The following is a 27,329-nucleotide window of genomic DNA, read 5'->3' as shown; positions in this document are numbered from 1 at the left end:
GCTCAGCAAATGCAGGGTCTCTCCCTACAGGTCCAGGCCCTGGCTCAGAGGGTCAACCAGCCTGATGCTACCCTGGTAGTTCCCCTCACCGCACCTCTTGAACCCCACCTCAAGTTGCCCGACCGGTTCTCAGGGGACCGGAGGGCTTTTCTCTCCTTTCGGGAGAGTTGTAGGCTTTACTTTCGTTTAAAGCCCCACTCCTCAGGTTCTGAGAGCCAGCGGGTGGGTATAATTATGTCCCGGCTCCAGGAAGGGCCCCAAGAGTGGGCCTTCTCCTTGGCTCCTGACGCCCCTGAACTTTCCTCCGTTGATTGTTTCTTTTCTGCTCTCGGACTTATTTATGACGAGACTGACAGGACTGCCTTTGCCGAGAGTCAGCTGGTGACCTTACGTCAGGGTAAGAGACCTGTTGAGGAGTATTGCTCTGACTTTCGGAAGTGGTGCGTAGCTTCTCGGTGGAATGACCCTGCCTTAAGGTGCCAGTTTAGGTTGGGTCTGTCGAATGCCCTGAAAGACCTGCTAGTTAGCTATCCCTCTTCTGACTCCCTAGACCAGGTTATGGCTTTAGCGGTACGACTTGACCGACGTCTCAGGGAACGACAACGTGAACGTTTGTGTTTTCTCCTCCGACTCCCCCATGATGCCTCCCGAAGCTCCGTTGCTTCGTTCCTCCCCGAAAGATTCAGAGATACCTATGCAACTCGGGGCCTCCGTGTCCCCCCAACAACGTAGAGAATTCCGCAGGAAGAATGGTCTCTGCTTCTACTGTGGGGGCGACAAGCATCAAGTGAACAACTGTCCTAAGCGTAAGATTGCAGCCAGAGAACTTCCGCGTCTAAGTGATCATCGGGGAGGTCACTTGGGCGCACAGGTATTTCCCGTAAATATGAAACGTACTAAGATCTTGCTTCCCTTTCAGGTCTCTTTTGGTGGTAGGTCTGCTACCGGCAGTGCCTTCGTGGATTCAGGGTCCTCTACTAATATCATGTCTGTGGAATTTGCTATGTCCCTTGCTATGCCTCTGATTGATTTGCCTAAACCTGTCCCGGTAGTGGGTATCGACTCCACTCCTCTTGCTAATGGTTATTTTACACAGCATACCCCTGTTTTTGAACTCCTTGTTGGCTCCATGCATTTGGAGCAATGCTCTGTACTGTTAATGCAGGGATTATCGTACGATTTGGTTCTAGGTCTTCCCTGGTTTCAGTTGCATAATCCCACGTTTGACTGGAACACTGGGGAGCTAACCAAATGGGGTAATGAATGTTGTACGTCATGTTTTTCTGTTAATTCTATTTCTCCCCCTAAGGAGGCGAATACGCTACCCGAGTTTGTTCAGGACTTCGCTGATGTTTTCTCTAAGGAGGCCTCCGAAGTGTTACCTCCTCATAGGGAATACGATTGCGCTATCGAATTGGTACCAGGAGCTAAGCTTCCTAAGGGTAGGATATTTAATCTTTCTTGTCCCGAACGTGAAGCTATGAGAGTGTATATCCAGGAATCCCTGGCCAAGGGTTACATTCGTCCCTCTTCTTCTCCGGTAGATGCTGGCTTCTTCTTCATGGGGAAGAAGGATGGTGGTCTTAGGCCATGCATTGACTACCGTAGCCTGAATAAGGTCACGGTAAGGAACCAGTATCCCCTTCCTTTGATTCCTGATCTCTTTAATCAGGTTCAGGGGGCCCAATGGTTTTCTAAATTGGATCTACGGGGGGCGTATAACCTTATTCGCATCAAAGAGGGGGATGAGTGGAAGACTGCGTTTAACACGCCCGAAGGCCATTTCGAATACCTCGTCATGCCCTTTGGGTTGTGTAATGCCCCTGCGGTCTTCCAGAATTTCATAAATGAGATTTTGAGAAATTACCTGGGGGTTTTTCTGGTAGTGTACCTTGATGACATACTGGTGTTTTCCAAGGACTTGTCCTCCCACATTGAGCATGTCAGGAAGGTGCTCCAGGTCCTTCGGGAAAACAAACTGTTTGCCAAAACCGAAAAATGTGTGTTTAGGGTACAGGAGATTCCATTTTTGGGTCAAATCCTCACTCCTCATGAATTCCGCATGGACCCCGCCAAGGTTCAGGCTGTGGCGGAATGGGTCCAACCTGCCTCCCTGAAGGCGTTACAGTGTTTTTTGGGGTTCGCTAATTATTACAGGAGATTTATTGCTAACTTCTCGGTCATCGCTAAGCCCCTTACGGACCTCACTCGCAAAGGTGCTGATCTCCTCCACTGGCCTCCTGAGGCTGTCCAGGCTTTTGAGGTCCTTAAGAAGTGCTTTGTCTCGGCCCCGGTGCTGGTTCAGCCCAACCAAATGGAGCCATTTATCGTGGAAGTTGACGCATCTGAGGTGGGAGTGGGGGCTGTCTTGTCCCAGGGTACCAGGTCCCTCACCCATCTCCGCCCCTGTGCCTACTTCTCCAGGAAGTTTTCGCCAACTGAAAGTAACTATGATATTGGCAACCGTGAACTCTTAGCCATTAAATGGGCATTTGAAGAGTGGCGCCACTTCCTGGAGGGGGCTAGGCACCAGGTAACGGTCCTTACTGACCACAAGAATCTGGTTTTCCTAGAATCTGCCCGGAGGCTAAAGAGGCTCTGTCACCAGATTTTGCAACCCCTATCTGCTATTGCAGCAGATAGGCGCTGCAATGTAGATTACAGTAACGTTTTTATTTTTAAAAAACGAGCATTTTTGGCCAAGTTATGACCATTTTTGTAGTTATGCAAATGAGGCTTGCAAAAATCCAAGTGGGTGTGTTTAAAAGTAAAAGTCCAAGTGGGCGTGTATTATGTGCGTACATCGGGGCGTTTTTAATACTTTTACAAGCTGGGCGCTCTGAAGAGAAGTAACATCCTCTTCTCTTCAGAACGCCCAGCTTCTGACAGTGCAGATCTGTGACGTCACTCACAGGTCCTGCATCGTGATGGCCACATCGGCACCAGAGGCTACAGTTGATTCTGCAGCAGCATCAGCGTTTGCAGGTAAGTCGATCTTACCTGCAAACGCTGATGCTGCTGCAGAATCAACTGTAGCCTCTGGTGCCGATGTGGCCGTCACGATGCAGGACCTGTGAGTGACGTCACAGATCTGCACTGTCAGAAGCTGGGCGTTCTGAAGAGAAGAGGATGTTACTTCTCTTCAGAGCGCCCAGCTAGTGAAAGTATTAAAAACGCCCCGATGTACGCACATAATACACGCCCAGTTGGACTTTTACTTTTAAACACACCCACTTGGACTTTTGCAAGCCTCATTTGCATAATTACAAAAATGGTCATAACTTGGCCAAAAATGCTCGTTTTTAAAAAATAAAAACGTTACTGTAATCTACATTGCAGCGCCTATCTGCTGCAATAGCAGATAGGGGTTGCAAAATCTGGTGACAGAGCCTCTTAAACCCGAGACAAGCTCGATGGGCGTTATTTTTTACCAGATTCAATTTTTTGGTTACCTATAGGGCTGGGTCTAAAAATATTAAGGCTGATGCACTGTCGCGTAGCTTCATGGCCAGCCCTCCTTCGGAGGAAGATCCTGCTTGTATTTTGCCTCCAGGTATAATCATTTCCTCGATCGATTCTGATTTAGTCTCTGATATTGCTGCTGATCAAGGTGCAGCTCCCGGGAACCTTCCTGAGAACAAGCTGTTTGTTCCCCTGCAATTCCGGCTAAGGGTACTTAGGGAAAATCATGACTCCGCACTATCTGGCCATCCAGGCATCCTGGGTACCAAACACCTCATTACCAGAAATTATTGGTGGCCTGGGTTGCCTAAAGACATTAAGGCCTACGTCGCCGCTTGTGAGGTTTGTGCTAGGTCCAAGACTCCCAGGTCCCGACCAGCGGGCTTACTGCGTTCGTTGCCCATTCCCCAGAGACCTTGGACACATATCTCCATGGATTTTATCACCGATTTGCCTCCATCCCAAGGCAAGTCGGTGGTGTGGGTGGTGGTGGACCGCTTCAGTAAGATGTGCCACTTTGTGCCCCTCAAGAAACTACCCAACGCCAAAACATTGGCTACCTTGTTTGTCAAACACATCCTGCGTCTCCATGGGGTCCCTGTCAATATTGTTTCGGACAGAGGGGTTCAATTTGTTTCATTGTTTTGGAGAGCCTTCTGTATGAGTTGGGGATTGATCTGTCCTTATCCTCTGCCTTCCATCCTGAAACCAACGGCCAAACGGAGAGGACTAATCAATCTCTAGAACAATACTTAAGGTGTTTTGTCTCTGACTGTCAATTTGATTGGGTCTCTTTCATTCCCCTCGCCGAATTTTCCCTTAATAACCGGGTCAGTAACTCATCAGGGGTCTCTCCTTTTTTTTGTAATTTTGGGTTTAATCCACGGTTCTCCTCCGTTTCACCTGGTAGTTCCAACAATCCCGAGGTAGGGGTCGTTCATCGGGAACTGTGCACAGTCTGGGCCCAGGTTCAGAAAAACCTAGAGGTGTCCCAGAGCGTACAAAAAACTCAGGCTGATAAAAAACGTTCTGCTAAGCCCCTGTTTATGGTCGGGGATCTGGTGTGGTTGTCGTCTAGGAACTTGCGTCTCAAGGTTCCGTCCAAGAAGTTTGCTCCCCGGTTTATTGGGCCGTATAAGGTCATTGAGGTCCTCAATCCTGTCTCCTTCCGGCTGGAGTTACCCCCGTCTTTCCGGATACACGACGTGTTTCATGCCTCCCTCCTCAAACGCTGCTCCCCGTCCTTGGCTCCCTCGAGGAGACCTCCTGTTCCCATCCTCACCCCTGAGGGGGTGGAATTCGAGGTGGCCAGGATTGTGGACAGCAAGATGGTGCAAGGCTCCCTCCAGTACCTGGTCCATTGGAGAGGATACGGGCCCGAGGAGAGGACTTGGGTACCCGCCCGGGATGTTCACGCTGGGGTATTGGTCAGGAGGTTCCACCTGCGTTTCCCCAGTAAGCCAGGTCCACTTAGAAAGGGTCCGGTGGCCCCTCATAAAAGGGGGGGTACTGTAAAGGATCTGCCAGGCACAGCTTCGGGGTTAACTCCCAGAACTAATCAGTCAGCACCTGAGAATACATCCCTGAGACTGACTCCTGCTTCCACCATTCAGGCTGGCAGGCTTAGGAGTGGGAGAACCTATCGTAACCTGGCCAGACTCAGCTAGCTCCCGCCCTCGGTCTATTTAAGCCTGCACTTCCTGTCCCTCGGTGCTTGTGATTCTTTCCTTGTGGTTTCCTGGCCCAGCTACAGCTCCTGCTATTTTTGATCCTGCTCCATACAGACCCTGGCTTACCGACTACTCTTCTGCTTTTCGTTTTGTACCTTGCACACTCCTGGCTTGACTCGGCTCGTTCACCACTCTGGTTGCTCACGGTGTTGCCGTGGGCAACGACCCCTTTTTCTTGCTTGTGTTCCTTTGTATGTTTGTCGTGTTTGTCGTGCACTTACTGAGCGCAGGGACCGCCGCCCAGTTGTACCCCGTCGCCTAGGGCGGGTCGTTGCAAGTAGGCAGGGACAGAGTGGCGGGTAGATTAGGGCTCACTTGTCCGTCTCCCTACCCCCTGCCATTACACCACCAAGTACTCCTTGGTGCACAACACTGGACAAACCGGATTTCCTGGCACCGCCAACAAAACCACTCGACGTCCCGCCCCCCCTGATCCGTTTTCGACCGTCGCAACACTATCTCCACCCTGTCTTCATACAAATCGACATTATCCTGCAGCAAGCCCCCCGCTTTTACCGTACTAGGCAAAACCAATTCCCCTACCCGAAAAGCTCCAAAAAAGGCTAACGCAAAAGCCAACCGAAAAAGCTTGCTCTCGTACACTGAACGACACACCTGCCACACCACCACCTCCAGCGAACACAACAATTGAAATGACACGGGACGCCTCTTATCTCTCACCACTACACCCCGTCTCAGCCCCTTCAATGCCTGGCCCACCAAGAAACGCTTCGTGATGTCCACTAACCCCCGTAATTTACAACCAAAAGCAATAGCCGCCACGAAGCGATTAACCTTAGCGACCGTGCAACCCCGGGCAAACGTGTCCCCCAACCAAAACAGCAAGGCCACCATCCTATCGTCATCAGAGCACACATCACCCAAAGATCTCACCCACTCTTCCCATTGACTCCATCCAGCAGCATACGACGACCACGTCGCACCGGCCAGCGAACGTTGTATCAAGGCACCTGCCGCCTGGATACCAGCTCCCACAGATGACTGGGACAGTCCACCCCCGTTAACTCCGCGTCCGGGACCAGCTGACGGAAACGATCCCACTGCGAGCGAGAAAGCGCATCAGCAATACAATTCTCCACCCCGGGAACATGCACCGCCACCACCCACGCATTTAAACTCAAACAGGCAAGCACCAACTGACGCAACAAGCGAACCACTGGAGGGGACGACGCCAAAGTATTATTTATAGCCATCACCACACCCAGATTATCGCAATGAAAACTCACTTTTTTATCCCGGAACCTGTCTCCCCAGATGGTGACTGCCACCACGATGGGAAACAGTTCGAGTAGGGCCAAGTTACGCGTCAGGCACGCCTCCACCCACGCAACCGGCCATTTTCCCGAGCACCATTGACCTTTGAAGAACGCCCCAAACCCCACCGCCCCGGACGCATCAGTGAACAATTCCAAATCGAAGCTATCCAACGCCCGGGACATCCAAAGAGAGCGCCCATTATACTGTGCCAGAAAATGGAGCCAGACCCGCAAATCTTCCCTGTGCTCCGCCGCCAGACGAATGAAATGGTGGGGTTCCCCAACCCCCGCCGTCGCCGCTGCCAACCGCCGACAAAAAACCCTGCCCATCGGCATGATGCGGCAAGCAAAATTCAACTTCCCCAATAGGGACTGCAACTCTCGTAGTGTAATTTTCTTAATCCGACACGCTCACTCCACTACTAACCGCAAATCCCCCAACTTATCCTCCGGCAATCTGCACTCCATTGCTATGGAATCAATTGTAATTCCCAAAAAACAAATGGTCGTCACTGGACCCTCAGTTTTTTCCAGAGCCAAGGGCACCCCGAACTCCCGCGACACCCAGTTGACCGTCTCCAATAAATTTGCGCAAACCCCCGAACGCGACGGGCCAACACACAAGAAATCGTCGAGATAGTGAATAACTGACTCCACCCCGGCGACCTCCCTAACTACCCATTCCAAAAAAAGAACTAAAAACCTCAAAATACGCGCACGACAACGAACAACCCATGGGAAGGCAGCGATCAATGTAGTACCCCCCTTCCCAATAACATCCCAACAACCGCTGGTTGTCCGGATGGACCGGCAATAAACGGAACGCCGCTTGAATATCGGTTTTCGCCATCAGAGCTCCTCTTCCGTAACCACGTACCAACGCAACCGCCGCATCAAACGACGTATAAACCACGGAACAGAGATCCGGGTCGATGCCATCATTAACCGACGCCCCTTTTGGGAAGGACAAATGCTGAATGAGCCGGAATTTGTTACATTCCCGTTTCGGAACCACCCCTAACGGCGACACCACCAAACCCGGAACTGGGATCGTGCTAAAAGGGCCCGCCATTCTGCCCAGATCAATTTCTTTCCGTAGTTTCTCCGAGACTACCCCCGCATGCTGATATGCCGACTTAAGGTTGCGCCGCGTGAAACGGACCTCATGCGAAGGGGGTGGAATAACGAAACCGAAACCAAAACCTAAACTAATCAACCGCGCCCCCTCCTTATTGGGGTATTTACTTAGAAAGGGGGCCATCTTTATGAGCTTCACCGGAGTCTCCCCCATAACCAGACGCACCGCTGGCTCCCCCCTGTCGTTTACCCTTTTTAAAACATTTGGACGCTCCATGCGACTGCCCGCTGCAGTGTGAGCACACATGCTTGAATTTACACGCTGCTCCAAATTTACACTGCCCCTCATTGAACTGCCAACACGTCCCAAATTTGGAACCTGAGGCCTGACTAGTTCCGCCGGAAGTTCCTGCTGCGTTCCCGCTCCCGGGAAAGGACTACCCCTGCTTATAAAGTGCCGTCACTTTCAAACATAAGGCTATGTCCTTATGATCCCACCGTATATTTGGCCGCACCGCCTTCCGCTGCCGAAACTGTTCATCGTAACGAAGCTAAGCCTGGCCCCCATAAACACGATGTGCCTCCCCCACCGCATCCAAATAACAAAACAAGCCGGAACAATTATCCGGCGCCTTTTCTCCAATAACACTCGCCAAAATTGCAAAAGCCTGCATCCAATTGACGTATGTTTTTGGAATCAACCTGTACCGTCTCTTTTCTTCCTCCTCCTTTTTTGTTTCATCCCGCTTCACCTTATCCAACTTAAACTTCTCCAGCGGAAGCAGGGAAAAGATCTCCACATACTCATCTTTCCAAATTCTTTCCTTTACCTCCTGCTTCAAATGCGCCCCTAACGGGCCCTCGTAACAAACGTAAACCTCCCCGCGTGCGCGATCATCCAGACGCACCCTATCCACTTCCTTTGGCAAGTCTGTTTGAACCGCCGCCGCCACTGCAACCGCTGCCCCCGCGGTTAACCCCCCTCCGGTTTGAAAAACCGGAGCGCTACCACTACTGCCCCCCCACACCGCGGCCGGCGCCACGCCTGCCGGTTCTTGGGTAGGGAAACCGCCTAGCTGCCCCACCAACACCTTTAAACAACCCACTAACCCCGCCAAACTATCCCCCCCTGCACCCGCCTGTAACCCCGGGGCCCCCGACTCCGCCGTGACGCCAGCCGACGCGACACCCTCTACGCCGATACCCGACATCAATAAAGCTGGAAAAGGTAACGTAGGTGTCAACTCACCAGGCTGCCCAGGGGCTGTGAACCCGTCAGCCGGACCCCCATGTCCACGTGCAGAGGCCCGCCGCTCACCGTCCTCCAATGCTCTGGACTCCCTCTGGCGCTGTCCGCATTGGCAGTGTGTGCACGGGGAAAAGGGGGGGGCGACATCGCATCATCCAATTGGCCGAGCTCCAGTTCTTGCCTCATCCGTCCTGCTGAACCAGCTCCACGCTGTTCCGTCCCTGGCACTTGAACCACCGACCTCATCCTGCGTCCTCTGTTCGCGTCCACCTCCACTGCCCGCTCGTCGTCACCATGAGCCGACTCTCTGGCTGGCACATCACCATGCAGGTTCGCCGTTGCCCTTCCGCCACGTACAGAAGAAGGCGGGGGTGTGGCCGGTAGTGAAGGCCGCATCCTCCTCGCCGCTGCCGGGCGCTGCCGCGTTTTGGGATTCCTCCCAGGACCAGACGAAAGAGCAGCGGCAGGCCGCCCTGGGGTCTGGCCTGAAGGGTCCACTGAGGGGCTCCTCTTGCGCCGCCGCGCCCGCGGGATGTCTTCCGGACTCAGCCGTGCGGGCGTCGTGCCGGGAGTGCCAGCCCTGGCCTGAGTCACGGGGGAAACGGGCTCTCCTCTTCTCCTGCCCGTCCCCCTGGCACGCCGGTCCTGTACCTCGGCCTGCTCCAGCAGCCCCGAGACCCCCGGCATGGTGGAGCGCTCCACGCCAGCTCCGGACGACTCTGCCCGCTCCTGGACCGGAGCGCCCGCTTGTCCCTGCAGCAGCGTCGCCACTCGTGCTCCAAACCATCCAGGACCCTGAGAGGCTGCCGCGGCCCGCAGCAGCTCCATCGCCTCCTCGTCAGATGCAGCAGGGATGTAAGACATGCTTCTGCTTCTGTGTCCTGGTGAAGAGAGGGAAGAGCACAACAGGAAACAGGTACATCCCCTTCAATCCCCACCCCTAATCCCCCAAGCCCTCCTCCTATCCTTAACCTAATCTCACATAGGCCAGCCAACTCTGAGTCCCTCCCATCTATTTCAGTCATGGAGGCCTCCCCTTATTTTATTTTTGGTCTGCAGTACGGCCTCTTCTTGATTGATATGAATATATTTATGCCTGTAGCATACAAAGACATGACCGCTTCTGTACAGATTGGATGTGTTGGAATAACTCTGTATATGCCGTACCTCTCCCTTTCTAGTGGGAGCTCATACGTTGTCTGTTGTATACATTTTATTTTTTCTTTATGACCTGTATACGTTCTTCACAACATTTATTTTATTTACCTTTCTTTTATTATCTATATTATTTTGAATCCCATTTTCTCAAAATGTTAAAACTTATAGGAATTAACGATTTAATTATTATTTGAAACTAACTATTTACTTCTACCTGCGAGTAGAACTGTTCACATATATTTTCTGATGTCTCAACTGTTTAATAAAGACATATTGAAACAGAAAATATGGTTTTAATAATAGCATTGAACTCTTTGGTGATGTAGTGTATTAGAATAAAGTGTAAAATACCATTAAAGGGTTATCTCACAACTAAACCTTACCATATCCCCTTTGAGGACATATAAACGTTATAGAGAGGGGTACCCCTTTCTTAGCCAGGGTGGAGTGTCTCTAGTGGACTCTGCCCATCCATATAATACATGGTCGGCTATTCATTTAAATGAGCGGCATGTAACACTACAAGGATATTCAGCTGAACTTCTCCTGCAGCTGATCGCCAGATGGGCTTCAATGTAAAAAGGGGTACAGACAATGTAGTGTGAGACTAAGCAACCAAACAGACTTTGTTTAGTAATTTTATGCATGTACAGCCTTTACAGCTATAACTTCTTATTTATTACGGTAGTCCCAAAGGCATAACTAGCAGGGGTTCGGTGGCCCTGGGGCCTCTGATATGGTGGGACCCATGGGTGGGCTGGGCGGTCCCCCAGCAGTGGTGTGTCCTTGTCTCAACTGTATCTGCGGCCTCAGGATGCAGATACAGTTGAATCCAGTGCTGGAGCAAGGAGCCACACACTGCATAGGGTGGAGTAGTGGAGGGATCTCCTCCACTTGTCATGGAAATGGGTTTAGGGGAGTTTATTTTATTTTTTTGTTAGGCACTATAGGGCATTATTGTAATGATGGTGATAGGGAAACGGACAAGTGAGCCCTAATCTACTCGCCACTCTGTCTCTGCCTACTTGCAACGACCCGCCCTAGGCGACGGGGTACAACTGGGCAGCGGTCCCTACGCTCAGTAAGTGCACGAGACAAACAGACAAGGGTACACAAAGCTAAGAGAAATGGGGCAGTTGCCCACGGCAACACCGTGAGCAACAAGAGTGGTGAACGAGCCGAGTCAAACCAGGAGTGAACGAGGTACCAAACGCAGAGCAGGAGAGTAGTCAGTAAGCCAGGGTCAGTGTGGAGCAGGATCAAATAGTTAGAAGCTGTAGCTGGGCCAGGAAACCACACGAGAAGAATCACAAGCAAAGGAGGAACAGGAAAGGCAGGTATAAATAGACAGAGGGCGGGAGCTAGCTCCGTCTGGCCAGGCTGCGATCGGCTCTCCCGCTCCTAAGCCTGCCATCCTGAGTGGTGGAAGATGGAGTCAGTCTCAGAGACATAGACTCAGGTGCAGACTGATTACCTATGGGCGTATACACAGAAGTTGTGCCTAGCAGATCCTTTACAATTATACTGTATGGGGGCAGGTGTGGGGGCAATATACTGTGTGTGAGGCACTATAGGGTTATTATCCTGTGTGGGGGTAGCTATGTGGGGGAAACAATAGGGGCATTATACTGTGTGGGGCAGCTTTCAGGGCATTATTCTGTGTGGGGGCAGCTATAAATGCATTATACTGTGTGGCGACAGCTATAGGGGAATTATACTGTGTGGGAGGAGCTATAGGGGAATTCTACTGTGTGAGGGCAAGCTATGGGGGCATTATCCTGTGTGGGAAGGCACTATAAGAGCATTATACTGTATGATGGGCACCAGGGCCGCTATGAACAGCTGGTACTGCCATCAGGGGCCCGGCCAGAATGATGAAAAATAGGGGCCCGTCGCTTCTCAGCAACTTTACACATTTCATTGGGGGCCCCAGCGTTAGTCACTTGGAGAAAGGAACGGACCCTGCAATGTAATAGGGCCCGTTCCTTACTCTAAAGTAAATAGCGCTGGGGCACTGAGAGGACTTACAGTAGGGGAAGATTCAGCATGTAGAAGCTCCGTGTGGAGAGATCCTGCCCCCCGCCAGCTCCATCTCTACACCGCGGACTGGACCTGCAGGCTGGTGAGTGTGTCCCTCTCTCCATCCTGCTTCCCATTCCTCCTGACCCCACTTCATTATATATAACTTGATTATATAAAGTATGTTAAAATTGTTTTCCTAGCGTTTTTTTTGCCGCGATTTTTGATTCCACAAAAAATGGTGCAGTTTTGCAGCGTTTTTTAAAAATCACGGCAAAACCACGTGATGTGTGCCGCGATTATGAAAATTGCATTAAAAAAAGGGTACAACACATGGTAAAACAGTGCTGTTAGGCTATAGTCAAAGTGCGGTAAAATCACATTTTTGTTGCCATTTTGCAAAATAATGTGATTTGACCGCACTGTGTAAATAGACTAAGGCCTTATTCAGATGGCCGTGCTCGGCCCGTTTTATATGGACCGTGTATCGGCCATATTTCTCGGACCAACCACAGTTCAGGGAGCCGGGCTCCTAGCAACATAGTTATCTATGACGCTAGGTGTCCCTGTCTCTCCGCTGGAAAACTGTCCCGTACTGTAATCATGTTTTCAGTACAGGATCGGGGACAGTATTCCTGCCGAGAGACAGGGACCCCTAGCTTTATAGATAACTATGATGCTAGGAGCCCGGCTCCCTGAACTGTGGTCGTTCCGGGAAATACTGCCGACATACGGTCCATATAAAACGGACCGAACATAGATGTTTCATCAAGGCCACTTCAGAAGTGGCGGATTTGTCTCCTATTTCTTGTGCGGATTGCGCACTGAAAATTCACTACAAATGTTCACGAACGTGTGCAAAATGGCCAATTTGCACCAGTGTGGGACCCATTCTCACGGATCCCTCATAGGCTTGAGTCTATTGAGGGATCTGTAAAAACAGACATAAATGGGACATGTACTATTTTTTCACGGCCCCTTACACGGTCCGTTAAAACAACAACTGTGTAAACAGCCCCATGGAAATACATGCAACCATGTGACGGCTGTAAAAACAACGGCCGTCACACTGACATATAACACGTTCATCTGAATAAGCCCTAACTCATTTTTAAAGGAACAGTGTCATCACAAATAATTTTTTTATATGTTAAAGATGTTAGTGCTTTAATAAAAACGTTTATATTCATTTGTGTGTTTGTGTTTTACTGTTTCTTATTTTTACACTTTTTCTTCCCTATGGGGGCTGCCATTTTTTGTTCCATTTCTGTGTGTGTCGATTAACGACACACACAGACATGGAATACGGCAGCCACAGTCCCATAGAGACTGCGAACGGCTCCCGTCCCATTGACTGCCGTGTACGGCGTCTGTGTGGGAACTGCGCATGCGCCGCTCCCACACAGTCCTGTTCAAAATTGGCGCCGTCCGGCGCCATTTTCCTGTGGACCGGAAGTCGCGGCCGGACAGTAATATTACTACTTCCGGTCGCGGCTTCCGGACTTGTGCACATGGAACAGCGGCAGCAAACGGAGCGGACGGGCCGGAGGGAGCCGCGGCGGCAGGAGCAGGTAAGAGATTTCAATGTATGTTAGTGTTTGTGTGTGTTTACTACTGTATGTAAACCTACTACACTGTGGGTTACCTCAAAAAATGGCGACACACAGTGTAGGAGGTTAAACCTTTCAAACCCCTCGTTTATCCCGGCACTAGCCAGGATAAAGGAGGGGGGGATGCTGAGAGCTCACTAGAGCGAGGGCTTTTAACCCAATGTTGCAATGCAGCAATTTTGGGAACTAGCTCCATCTAGTGACCAAAAATGGGTAGTATTATAAATTAGGAATAATTTATAATATTTCCTGACTCGCGAAAAAAATAAAAAAAATTTGAACAATGTTTAATCACCCACACACTAAATGTTTAATTTTTAAAAAAAAAACATGTTTTTCTGGCAACACATTCCCTTTAAAACCCCATGCAAAATTTAGAATGTGCTGCTGATTATTAAATCAGCAGCATGCCTATTATGTTGCAGAATTTGAACGTATTTTACTCTTTACGGTATGTTCACACAGCAAACAAAAAACGTCCGTAAAATACGGAGCTTTTCAAGGGAAAACAGCCCCTGATTTTCAGCCGTTTTTTTTATGCATCTATCATTTTGTGATGCGTTCTTTACAGCCGTTTTTGAAGCTGTTTTTCTATTTAGAGAATGAAAAACAGCTCCAAAAACTTTTCAAGACGGGACATGCACTTCTTTTTTACGGGTTTTTTTTTACGCACTGTTTTTACAAACAGCCGCGTAAAAAAATGCCCCGTGGGAACAAAACACCTTTTTTCCCATTGAAATAAATCAGCAGATTTTTGGGGGCGTCCAGCCTCCGTATTTTTAGCAGTTTTTCGGGTTGTTTACGGCTGAAAATAGGCAGTGTGAACATACCCTTACAATGCAAAGGGTTGCTGCAAATCCCTAGCAAAATCTGTTAGGGTATGTGCACACACACTAATTACGTCCGAACACAGTGTAGGGAGCCGGGCTCCTAGTATCATACTTCTGTACGATGCTAGGAGTCCCTGCCTCGCTGCCGGACAACTGTCCCGTACTGTAATCATGTTTTCAGTACGGGACAGTTGTCCTGCAGCGAGGCAGGGACTCCTAGCATCGTACATAACTATGATGCTAGGAGCCCGGCTCCCTGCACTGTGTTCGGTCCGGGTCTTCCGGCCGAAATACGTTCCGTACTTTACGGACGTTACATGGTCGTGTGAACCCAGCCTAAGGCTACACGTACACGTTGAGGAATTTGGTGCAGAAAATCTGCATCAAAGCCGTGGGTAAAGCTGCAGAAAAACGCACCATTTCCTGCATTTTTTACTGCAGAAAACGGTGCATATTTTGCTGCATTTTTCACAATGTTGGGGGATGGTGACATCTCCGTTGAAAAATGCAGCAACTCAGTCCACTTTCCGCAGCAGGAAGTAACATGCTGAGGTCTGAAAAATACGCACCACAGGTCAATTTCTGGTCAGAATTTTTCCGCAGCGTGTGGATGAGATTTGTTACATCACACCCACTTTGGTGCTACTGTATTTTGATACGTATTTTCCGTCCACAATTCCGGACGGAAAAAACGCAGCACTTCCGTAACGTGTGGACAAGCCCTAATAGTGCATTCTTAGGTGCAGGTTTTATGCTGTGGGCTTGTTATTTTTTTTTTTTTTAAACTGGTCAGATACAATTTGCAAGCGGAAACGCAAAATAAATTGCTGCAGATTTTAAAATACGCACCGCAGGTCAATTTATATGCAAAAAAAATCTGCGATGTGTAGATGAGATTTCTTGAGCTCTCATTTACTTTGCTGGTAATGTATTACACTGCGGATCTGCTGCACGAAAATACATGTGGCAAATCTGCACGTAATATGCATCGTGTGCATTTGGCCTAACAGAGGTTTAACTCATCCTAAGGCCCCGTTCACACGTGTTGGAGTTTATACAGATTTCAAAGACAATCTGCATCCCATGCATATGAGGTTTCCGCAACCCAGTTCACGTGCTGCGAAAATGTTTCCACATTTATATTTGTCCGCACCATGAAAATAAATCCACCACAGCAATAAGAAGCATGCGACTTATTTTGCACGGAAAAGCCGAGGATAAGCAACTTTTGAATGACAATGGGACTAATTCTCGTGCGGATCAGCTACACGCTTATGGCACATCTGCGGCAGAAATCCAAGTGTAATCCTCAGATTTTTGCTACGAAAAAACACATTGGACTTTAATGGCAACTTAAGAAAGTTAGTGCTCCTTATATCCTCACAAGTGCTTCCCCCTCTTAACGCCCCCTTCACATCGTGTTATTGCTCCACATTTATTGTAGAGAAAATCTCCTAGCGTACACTATAAACAACATAAACGATAACTCATAGGGCTCCATTCTGTCCTTTTAGCCTCCATCAGGCTGGTATACGTCAGTTTGCTTTATTTTTGAAGGATGGAATAGCATAGTAGAGTTTGCTATTCCATCCTGAGAGATTCCACAAAAAAACGTATACCGCTCCTGACATTAATATGTGGACTGACGTCAGGAGCTTCCCAATGCCGGAGTCCCCAGACAGAGCATATATGTAAAGTGACGTCAGGGGATACTCAAGGGCTGGAATCTCTGGCTGTGGACTCCGGCTTTGCAAAGCCAGAGTCCCTGGGCAGAGCGCTAGTAGAAGCTCTGCCCAGGGACTCCAACCCTGGGAAAGCCCCTGACAACACTGTCCATTTATGGACAGTGACTTCAGGATTTTCCACATGGCCATTTCCCGGGCGACGTATCCCACATTATGCCACTCAGTGGGATACGTTTTGGCTAAATAGAACAAAATCCAGAGCATTAACCAGTTACTGCCTGCTCCATAGTTTCATTCACTGTAATTGACATCAGCACCTAAATCAGTTAATGCGTATAATGTACAAACGTGAGAGCCACACTTTCCATTGCCCAACCCCGGTAATGGAAGGGGGGCAGACATCTTGGATGTATGGGGCCCAGAAATTCCTCATGGCGGCCCTGATGGTCACTATGGGGGCATTATACTGAGTGGGGGCCCCTAAAGGGGTTTATTGGTTTATTATATTGTGCGGGGGCTACTATGGGGGCATTATACTGTGCGGGGAGGCACTATACTGTAAATGGAATTAAGTAAACAGCACAGACCGCTATGCTACGCTGTTTATGTAACACCCATTCACTTCTACGGAAGCTTATAGAAACAGGGTATCACAGAAAACAACGCTGTTTACATAGGCCTGACCACGCCAGATGCGCCTCTGTATGCAAACATGCATTAGGGGGCCCCAGATGTGTTTTGCCCCTCCTTTGCTAAGCCCCAGCGATGCCTCTAGGTAGTCCGTTTTTTTTTTGCATGACACACAGGGGGAAGGTTTTTCAAAACTGGTGCAAAAAAAATGTAGTTCAATTGCCCATGACAACCAATCACAATGCAGCTTTCATTCAAAAGAGGACCTTGGAAAATGAGAGCTGGAATCTGACTGGTTACTATGGGTAACTGTTTACTTTTCCAATGCACCATTTCTAATAAATCTCCCCCATAGCGTTTTAAATCCATACACTTTAATAAAAATTATGTAGATGTTAATTTACCAATTACAGTAAAAAAAACAAACACATTTTTCATATTTTTTTTAGGTTCACACAAGTCTTAGCTTATATATTATAGGAAGATTCAGGTATTTAGAGAGTAGCGTCAGCACTATAAATACGATCAGCGAAGGTGTTTTTTTTTTTTTTATATAGTTTATCCTTGAGAAAGCACTTTAACTGTATAGAAGCGTTTGCAGCTTAGTCTTCCTTACTTTACTGTACTCCCTTAGCAACCACAAAATTTCCCCATACTGTAACCTCGTCACTGTGAAAACTAATCTTGGTTCTGTGAGACCCAACAGCTTACTGATGTACCACGGGAGGTCTGTGCATTGCATCCATAATATGGCACAAAAAAAAATCTTATTACGCTCGCCTGAAAGTAGCCTTAGTGGCAGAAGGGGAAAGGTGGTATTATATGCTACCCATTTAAGTGAGTGGCCATTTTCCATCAGAATTTTGACATGTTTGCTTATCTTCACTAAGAAACAATACCAGCTCCCATTTATTGAATGTATATCCTTACCAGGAGGTCAAGAAGAAGATGTAATACGGTGCTGAAACACTGAACTGAAGCCACCGCCAGTCCCGAATTCCATATGCAATCCCTGCCAGAAAAAGCTGTCCACATGTAAAACCATAAGCAAAAAGTGTGCCAACCACAGTTCGTCCTTTGGGTGGTGTCCATTCTAGACCTTCAAGAGAAAATGAATAAAAGGCTGAATGCTTCCTTGTCTTCAAACACAATGTAATATTAGATAAGGAGAAAATGAAACGCATAATACAGTTCCTGAATTCCTTTTTAATTTATTTAAAGGGATATTCAATTTCAGAAAATAAATGTTATTCTTTGTATAATAAAAAGAATCATACACATTTCCAATATACTTGTATTCATTTCTAATGATTTTTAATATCTCTGCTTGCCATCATTCAATAGGAACTTTCATTGTTTACTCTAAGGAAATAAAAATCTGTCCTTTTAATGTGATACATCGCTGCGCAGCTCGTTACAAGCCACAGATCTGAAACAATAACCAGTACAATTTTTTTATCCACTGAAATTTCCATTTGCAGAGATATTGAAGAGGAGGAATTGTTGCATAAAATATGTTGTAAAACGGTATAACGTTTTATTATATGAAAAATAACATTTATTTGCTAAAAACCGTAATATCCATTTAAGGAAAAAAGTTAGCCAAAATTAATGTGAAAAAAATAAAAATTACTTTTTTAACCGTACAACTATTTTTGTAAAAATTGATACTATAAGTGTCAGGTCCGTATTTCACACCGAATAACCACCTTTGTAAATTGAAAGCTGAAGGCATGCCTGGAGAGAAGTACACCACACAAATGTCTGAGGTACAGCTTCAATGTCAGCCAGGAGGAACTGAACTTTATTCAGAACAAAGAAACACACACAGAAAAGACACATGCCCCTCCCTATAGATGTGTGACTTGCTTAAATTCTATTCGCTCCCCAGCTGTAACTTTTCCTATACATTCTTCTGCACACTCCTCTTTGCATTCCAGGGGGCGGTGTCTTCCATAGGTGTGTCCGACATGAACAAAGAACTTGTTATATATATCAGTATATTACACAAAGAACTGAAATGTATATACATATGTGTGAGGATAATATTTTTCAGACAATATACATAGTAATGATCCCTGACAGTCCCCCCTAAAAATATTATTCTATCCCTGAGTCTTGCCTAGCAACCTACCACTGACCACTCGAACCAGGCGGGTAGGGGTTTTGGATTTCTTCACCAGCTTGAGACGAGCTACTCCTGATGAGTAACCCCCCTTTGTACCTGGACTTCTAAGGTGTCGGAGTGGTCCTAACTTTCCCTATTCTCCTCTGGATACAGGATGGTTGTCTTGATATAATCTACAAACCACTGCTGGTTGTAATATATATATATTAATCCAGTCTACATTTTATTAATGGTAACAACTGTCGCACTCTCACTTACTGTCCTAATGGGACTTTACCCCTGCAGATATGACAGGTCATGGGCAGCACAGTGACCTTCACCTCACACCTTCACATAAAACTCCTCAGATTGTAATTTGCAGCACCGCGGCATATTTACACACATTATAATTATAAACCTCAGACATTATAAACAATAGGGCCTCAGCTAATAACATAATGCTATCACCAATCTCATGCTATCACCCTCAGGTCTCGGGTCCCATCAGTTCATTGCCAGTCCTGTACACCATCGTCTTCTTCTTCTCCTGTCTTCTGCTCTTCACTGACTGTCACCCTCAGGGTAACCCACACAATTGTGGAGTCAGACTACGTTGGTGTCCAGTGGGGGAGTTATTATTACCCCCTCCTGGTCACTTAATTATCAAAACACTTGATCCTGCTGACGGATTCACTCAGGTCTTTGGTCTTTACTTTGCTGATGTCCTCAGGACTTGGTTTGGTCCTTCTCATCTGTCCGACACCGTCTCCTTTAGTTTACGTCATCAGGCTGTACATAGCACCTCATGTTGTGAGTCTGGGGTGAGATCCCACGTAGGCGGATTAGTGGAGTTGTATTGTGACTATCAAACCCTCCGCATCTGTACTCTTCCTCTGGCAAGTTACTTGTCTGGGCGGCCGCTTAGAATTGGGACACTGCCGTCAGTTCATGATAAACGCGTTGTACTGGCTCAGGCTGTGCCTGCCGCATCTCAGTGATAAAGTTCATCGTGTTAAAAGTCTTTTAGTTCATATTTACTGGCACTTGCTGGGGACCCCCAACTCTTGTCAATTGTTAAAATAAATACTAATCTGGTGATAACATCATCCGCATACACTATAAACGTTGTTCTAAGTACATACAATAATGTCAGGCCCCTAAATGACATCAAACACCTTTATATAAAGGAAAAACTTCTCTGTTACAATGGACAGGGCACCTAGAAGATGTGTAATTATTGGGTACATTTCATTTGCACTTGGTGATACTTTTTCAGCAGGATTTGTACCTTGATCTCAGCTGATTGCCTGGAACATCTCCACCTCACAGAAAGATACACAGATTCCACATGTTTATCTGACAAGCGTCTTAAACCTATTTTTCTTACTCTAATCTGGTTCGTTCTACCTGGGAAGGCCTCTCAAGGTCGGTTCTCTTCGTGGGAGGCGGGTATGATAAGGTTGGCACCGGTCTGCCAGGACTGTTCTGTAGGCAAATCAAACAGCTCTAACAGAATTTAGCAGCAACAGCTGTAAAAACCTGGGACATACCAATTAGATCTTACCAAATCGATCCTTGCAGTCTTGGGGCATATGTGAGGTCATACACCATCAATGCAAAAGCCATCAAGAGTGCCTTGGGTGGTACCGGTTTACCTTCCTTTATCTGTCCACATTCTGTTAGAATCTGGTTCCCACGCCTTCCGCTCCCAGTTGGACTCTTCCTGTGAAGAACAAGCTTTTCATAGCCTAATCAGTAATTGATCTTAATAAGATAATTAACTTGAAGGAGAACATTAACAATGACAGATTTATTTTAAACGTTCACACTGGTCAGTAACTAAAACTTACAAACTGATTCTTCTTCTTTATATACATATCTATACATACACATATACACTGCACAGAATTCTCTGCTCTAAAATTTCCCTTTCACAACAAAAATAAAAAATAAACAAATAAAAATGTTTTCTAATGGGAATATTCCACTTCTGTACCTTTTTATCTGACGCATGACTCTAATAGTCCAATGCTAAGGCTGGTCCAGAACTTTACATAAAACTTAACCTCAGTATTTAATATTCCCACAACACTTCTTAAATACAGTTATTAAACAAACTAACCTTGGGACAATGTCTAGAGAACTGCTGACATCTTATCATTGTACAAACACCAGTTCAATACTTGGGATAACATTGTTCCCCCCCCCCCCCCGTCACTTACACACAAGGTCTGCAGTGGGAAAAATACAGGCCGGGCTTCAGGCCCCCCCTGAGAACAGGTCTACACACATGAGCACTTTGTCATACACTTCTACCTCGGGTAGTTGTATGTTCTGCAGTCGCTGGGACGGGTAATCTGGCCGGGCTTCACTTTTCACAGGTACCTTTGCTGTTTTACCTATGTCATGCCGTGCGCACATCATGCCGGCTGCTACAAACCTAGTGGTGGCATTATTGTATCCAGGGACAAGCCAATTTACTGATACCTGGCCGCACATACCCTTGTTGTCAGTTCTGTCTTCTCTCCCTCTCTCAATTGGCTTACCCGATGATCCAATAAAGTTCCTACTACCAATGGGCCCATAATTGTGGGCGATGCCAAAAGCGTACCTAGAGCCAGTGTAAATGTCGGCCGTCTTACCTTCTGCCAGGTTACAGCCTCAGCGAGCACCTCCAGCTCCGCTCCTTGAGATGAACAAGAAGGTGAGAGTGGTTTCTGGGTAATTTACCTGGTGCCTCGTATCCCGGCTTGTACATACTGTATAATAAAATCTCTTTATTACAAATTTACATTAAAAACCCATGTCACATATAGATAGAACATCTCAAAGGGGTGGCGTCTTCATCCTCTAAAATAAAACCAAATGTTATACACTTCCCCACACTCATCTGATAATCCAGAATACTTTGAGAATCTCACTTTTATCAGATTCTGCAAATACTTGATTAATACAAAAACAAATAAAAAGAAAACATTCCTAAAAACTTTACATCAAATTAACAATGTCCAGACAATTTTTGTTTTGCCTTCTCCCTCATCTAAATCCATAAAGACTCGTGTGAGTGACGTCACCTCTGCCTCCTGTGTAAATTTGCTGGAGGGGGATGGTCTCTTACACATTTTTAGATCTCCTGAAACCAAATTAATTAACTCAAAACAAACCAAAATTGTACCTCATCAGTCCCTTCACCATTCCCCCCTTTGTGGACTCTGCGAGAGTGATGTAGCAGAGTTCAAAACTACATCTCAACATAACAAAGTCTGGCACTAGTTTAACCCCCTGTAATGTGCAACAGCCTGAAACAAAAATGACTTTTTCCTGACGAAAATACATTTGATCTTCACAATGACATAACTCATGTGTGAAATCAAAAACAAAACAATTGTAGTTAGTTATTCAATAAAACAGAAAATATTATCTCTGATAACATTAATTACTGCAAACCAATAAACTGTATATATAAATAGGGAACGGTGGGGGCACATACATTTTCAAAACCCCGTGTCTCACAGTATCTAAAGTTTAATACATCTGAATTAACATCAAAACACATGAAATCTGATCACATCATAACACATAAATATCAGAACTTTTATAAACAACAGCGCATGCGCAAAAGAGAAGAAATTTATTTAGGTTTGTACACATTACATATATATATATATATCAGCAGTGCATATTGAAATCCCTTTGTCTCATCAGCCCTGCAGACTGCACCCAGTCAGCCCCCCTCCTCCTCCCAAACACAGCACACTACAGGGGAGAGGGAGGGGGGTCACACACTCATTTCTCACAACTTCTCACAGCTTCTCACAATCTTAACACTTTCAATGCCGGCAAAACAACATACGTATCTGCAATCATTTATCACACCATTGTATAGGAATTATCTACGTATCAAACACATCTTTAACCGTACAATCTGTCGGCCACCATCTCTATATTATGATGACGTGTTGTTTCATCAGTGAACTAGACTGGAACTTCTGTAAATAGAAAAAAAACACTACAAATGACAAAATTAACAAGGTGATTATTTCATACTGATTTGGTTGGGCCGGGCGTGGCCACATCAGGGGTGGGTGGTGGGGGGCAGCCTCTCCCATTGGAAACACATTGCGCAGCTGTGAAGGGGGGGGGGTTCCCCCACCCACAATGAGGACACACTCAACATGAGGTTACGGACACCATTACCGGGCGTCGGCTGGTCCTGTGTTTTCTAATACATATAACATACAATACCTTTCTTATTACTAACTTCCATTCACTTCACCAAATCATGAATAGGATCGGGTGATCCTGATGATTTGAATATGGACCGTAAACCATCCATTCTAACAGTCTATATTATACACGTAACTTATATAACAATTTTCGGTCTACAACTCTCTTGTCTGGCCACTATATTACTTACAATTTAATACACGACTTAACAGTTTTTGTTTTTTTCGTTTTTTTTTTTTTCAGTTTATACACCCCGCATGCCTTATCACACGACTTATCAGTGTTTTTGTCTCACGTCTTATCACACGTCTTATCAGTGCATCATTGCACCCCGCGTGCCCGCGTCTCACGTCTTATCACACATGTACTTATGCCCGCGTGCCTATCCACGACTTATCACACATGTACTTATGCAAGCGTGCCCCTGTATAAGACAGGTTATAATACTATCCACGACTTATCACACATATATATTGTGCCCGCGTATTTTCTATCTAGTCCCTAATTACCCAGAGGATGGTTAGTCGGGCGCGACTAAGGTCTCACATGTTTTTTACCTCACAGCGGAAAATATCACCTCTGTCGCCTGAGATAGTCCAGGAAATCAACAAAAGTGTTCTACAGATCGCCACAAGACTGTCCACTAACACAGATAAGACGAAGATTTATAAAATCAATTCGCTTACCGTGTTATTGCGGAGGTGATCAAATTCCTTCAGTGGGCAACTTTGAGTTATCTGTTTCACCCTGTGATTGTCGATTCTCCGGATTTTGATATTTCCTCGAGTGAGGTCCCATCTGGGGTGCCAAATGTCAGGTCCGTATTTCACACCGAATAACCACCTTTGTAAATTGAAAGCTGAAGGCATGCCTGGAGAGAAGTACACCACACAAATGTCTGTGGTACAGCTTCAATGTCAGCCAGGAGGAACTGAACTTTATTCAGAACAAAGAAACACACACAGAAAAGACACATGCCCCTCCCTATAGATGTGTGACTTGCTTAAGTTCTATTCGCTCCCCAGCTGTAACTTTTCCTATACATTCTTCTGCACACTCCTCTTTGCATTCCAGGGGGCGGTGTCTTCCATAGGTGTGTCCGACATGAACAAAGAACTTGTTATATATATCAGTATATTACACAAAGAACTGAAATGTATATACATATGTGTGAGGATAATATTTTTCAGACAATATACATAGTAATGATCCCTGACATAAGAACAAGGATCAACCACTTAAAACGCTTCTATTTGGGATTTCCAGGTAAAATAGCTGTACACATACACAAAGAGATGGTGTTGAGAACAATTCCAGAGAAAGCTATTCCGCACAAGCACCGGAAAACGCAGTAAGTCACAAAGCTGGGAAGGAAGGCAGCACACGTGCCAGATACGGCCATGGTTAGGCATGAACTAATCAGAATGGCTTTTCGTCCAAACCTAATCAAAACAAAATTGATATGTATGTATGATTTATTATGTATATGATGATAATATAGCAATAAGACAAACACATCATTCTTCACTTCTTTCTCATCTATGTTTTCCGAAGTCTCAAACTCTCTCTTATCATCAGATTACTCTGCTCTGTCTCCAAAATGCTGCTCTGATACCTGTAGTCTGCATATTATAATAACCCTCAAGTGTCTCAGATTTCAATGGCTGGCACTGTCCGGGGTTCCTTGAAACGATAAATACTTAGGTGGTGGCAGTAATTGGTTCTAGATCTGTAATTTGGAGTCCATAGTCTACATATTACATGAGATGATTACCTGTCTGACAAACTCCCAAGCACAACGGCTCCAGCCAACACCCCTGCCATGTAAATTGATTGAGCTACTTGTCTCATTTTACGATGGTTACAGACTAAATTCCACTGCAGAGGAGAGAAAATACGTTATCAGACAAAGCAACAGAAAATCATGATGTTCCTTAGGAGACAAACTGTTCTAATAAACTTAAAAGGGGTTTTCCAATATTTACCAGTAAAGTGGTTATCAATATTTACCACCTACTAACAGGATAGGTGATACATTTCTCATCGGTGGGAGTCCGACCACTGGGACCCCCACAGGTCACGGGAACGTGCGTACCGTGCCATTCCATGAATGGAGCGGTACTGCACATGCTCGTCCACTTCCTTATTCATTTCTATGGGGCTACCGAAGATAGCGCTCAGCAGTCCCATAGAAATGAATGAAGAAGTGGACGAGCATGCGCAGTACCCCTCCATTCATATGCAATAAATAAATTTTGAGCAACTTATGCAGAATTTTAGATTTATGCGAATTCCTTTCTTAATAGACAACTGGGCGTGTTTTTACTTTTTTTACCAACTGGGCGTTGTAAAGAGAAGTGTATGACGCTGACCAATCAGCGTCATACACTTCTCTCCATTCATTTTTAGCAGTACTCGTAACATAGCAAAGTGTCTTGGGAATGAATAGACAATGCCTCCAGCCAGGACGCGATGTCTATTCATCACTCCCGACACTTCGGTAAAGTTTCTGTGAATGACAGCATACGTGATCTCAGCGTCATACACTTCTCTTTACAACGCCCAGTTGGTAAAAAAGGTAAAAATACACCCAGTTGTCTATTAAGAAAGTAATTAGCATAAATGTAAAATTGTGCATAACTTGCTCAAAATTGATTGTTTTTCAAAATAAAAAACACTTTTATCTACTGATCACATTATGTAGGAGATAGGACACTTATAATGTGGTGACAGAGTCTCTTTAAGCAGATCTTCAGTGCTAAAATAGGTTCAGAAATTCCTGTGTTCCTGGGTGTATGATGTGTATGACATGGGGGAAAGAAGGGCATTGGGGATCATTAGAGTCAGGTTTGAATGGGAGCAGTGCCTTAATAAAACTTTTGCTATGTCATAGTGACACGTCTGAAGTTTTGATCCGTGGGGGGCTGAGCACTGAGACGCAACTGATCGCTAAAACGAGGCGGCAGAACCCCTCAGGTGAGCGATGTGCATCTTAGTTTTTGATCAGCTGTGCTCGGCTTTTCTCTGACAGCTGAGCGAGTGGTGTACGGCTCCATAGAAAGTCTGAGTCCGTACACTGCTCGCTCAGCTTTCCGAGGAAAGCTGAGCAGAGACGATCAGAAACTAAGGCTGGATTCACACGAGCATGTTCGGTCCATAAAGGACGGAACGTATTTCGGCTGCAAGTCTCGGACCGAACACACTGCAGTGAGCCGGGCTCCTAGCATCATAGTTATGTACGACGCTAGAAGTCCCTGCCTCTCCGTGGAACTACTGTCCCGTACTGAAAACATGATTACAACATTTTAAACTGTATAAGCACATCCATTAAAGAAGAAAAACCCTGAACTATAATCTAAAATTATTGCTAGACCTACATTTGTTTGTATTGAATTAATTAATTCTCTTTCCAGGAGTATAAAATTCAAAAAGCCCCAAAACAATGATTGGAATAAGACCTAAACTCCATAGAATACTTAAAGGGGTTTTCCCATCAGAGTTACGCATGCTACACTGCTTCTGTAACTGACATTCACTTCTATGGGAGTTACGTAAACAGCGTAGCTCAGCGAGCTACGCTGTTTTCTATTTACATGTTTCTGAATTACAAGTCACAGCGGAAAAAGAGAAAGATAGAACGGGGTTTAGGGGGCCCTGTTCTAGAGATAGGTGTGGGTCCCAGAGGTGGGACCCGCATCTATCTGACATATTTATGGCATCTCCTGTGGATATGTCATGAATGCCCCTCGTGGGAAAACCCCTTTAACTGGTTGCCGATACAGGACGAGTATGCTCGTCCTGAGCGGCGAGCACTTCGCGCATTAGGACAAGCATACTCGTCCTGTGTGACAGCCGTCTCTGTGCGTGCGATCGAGAGCGGGGCAACGGCTGTAATACACAGCCACGGCCCCGCTCTGACAGTGGAGAGAAGAGAAACATCTTCTCTCCGCTGTTAACCCTTTGAACGCCGCGATGAAAGCTGATTGCGGCGTTCAAAGAGGGGGGACTGCACATTGATCGTGTCACAGAAGATAACTGTGACGCGATCAAAGCCCACAACTCATATGGCCAGACAGCCTAGGGTCCAGTGAAGGACCCCAGGGCTGTCTGAACATATTTCCTGTTGTTAGGGCATACTGAGGTATGCCCTAACAACTGCCTGTGTACAATCAGTACACAGGCTAATGTACTAGCATATAGATCTATGCCAGTACATTGCAGTTACAAAATCAAAATCAAAATGATAAATCCCTTTATGGGATTCAAAA

The 27,329-nt window shown here is 46.3% G+C and overlaps 1 protein-coding gene across 1 annotated transcript in view; it reads right to left on the bottom strand.

The window, feature by feature from the left end:
* The window catches only part of LOC142660238 (solute carrier family 22 member 6-A-like), a 65,438-nt gene that overhangs the window by 31,677 nt on the left and 6,432 nt on the right, over nucleotides 1–27,329 (bottom strand). Inside the window, exons 2-4 of the mRNA XM_075836821.1 lie at nucleotides 24,836–24,939; nucleotides 24,349–24,503; nucleotides 17,658–17,826 (exon numbers count right to left, since the gene is read on the bottom strand). Of these exons, the coding sequence (XP_075692936.1) occupies nucleotides 17,658–17,826; nucleotides 24,349–24,503; nucleotides 24,836–24,939 (428 nt within the window). The remainder of the gene's footprint in view (nucleotides 1–17,657; nucleotides 17,827–24,348; nucleotides 24,504–24,835; nucleotides 24,940–27,329) is intronic.

The sequence above is a fragment of the Rhinoderma darwinii genome, chromosome 9 (genome assembly GCF_050947455.1).
Source record: "Rhinoderma darwinii isolate aRhiDar2 chromosome 9, aRhiDar2.hap1, whole genome shotgun sequence".
NCBI classification, from domain to species: Eukaryota; Metazoa; Chordata; class Amphibia; order Anura; family Rhinodermatidae; genus Rhinoderma; species Rhinoderma darwinii.
The sequence above is the reverse complement of the archived record's forward strand: the minus strand, read 5'-3'. Positions and strand labels throughout refer to the sequence as shown.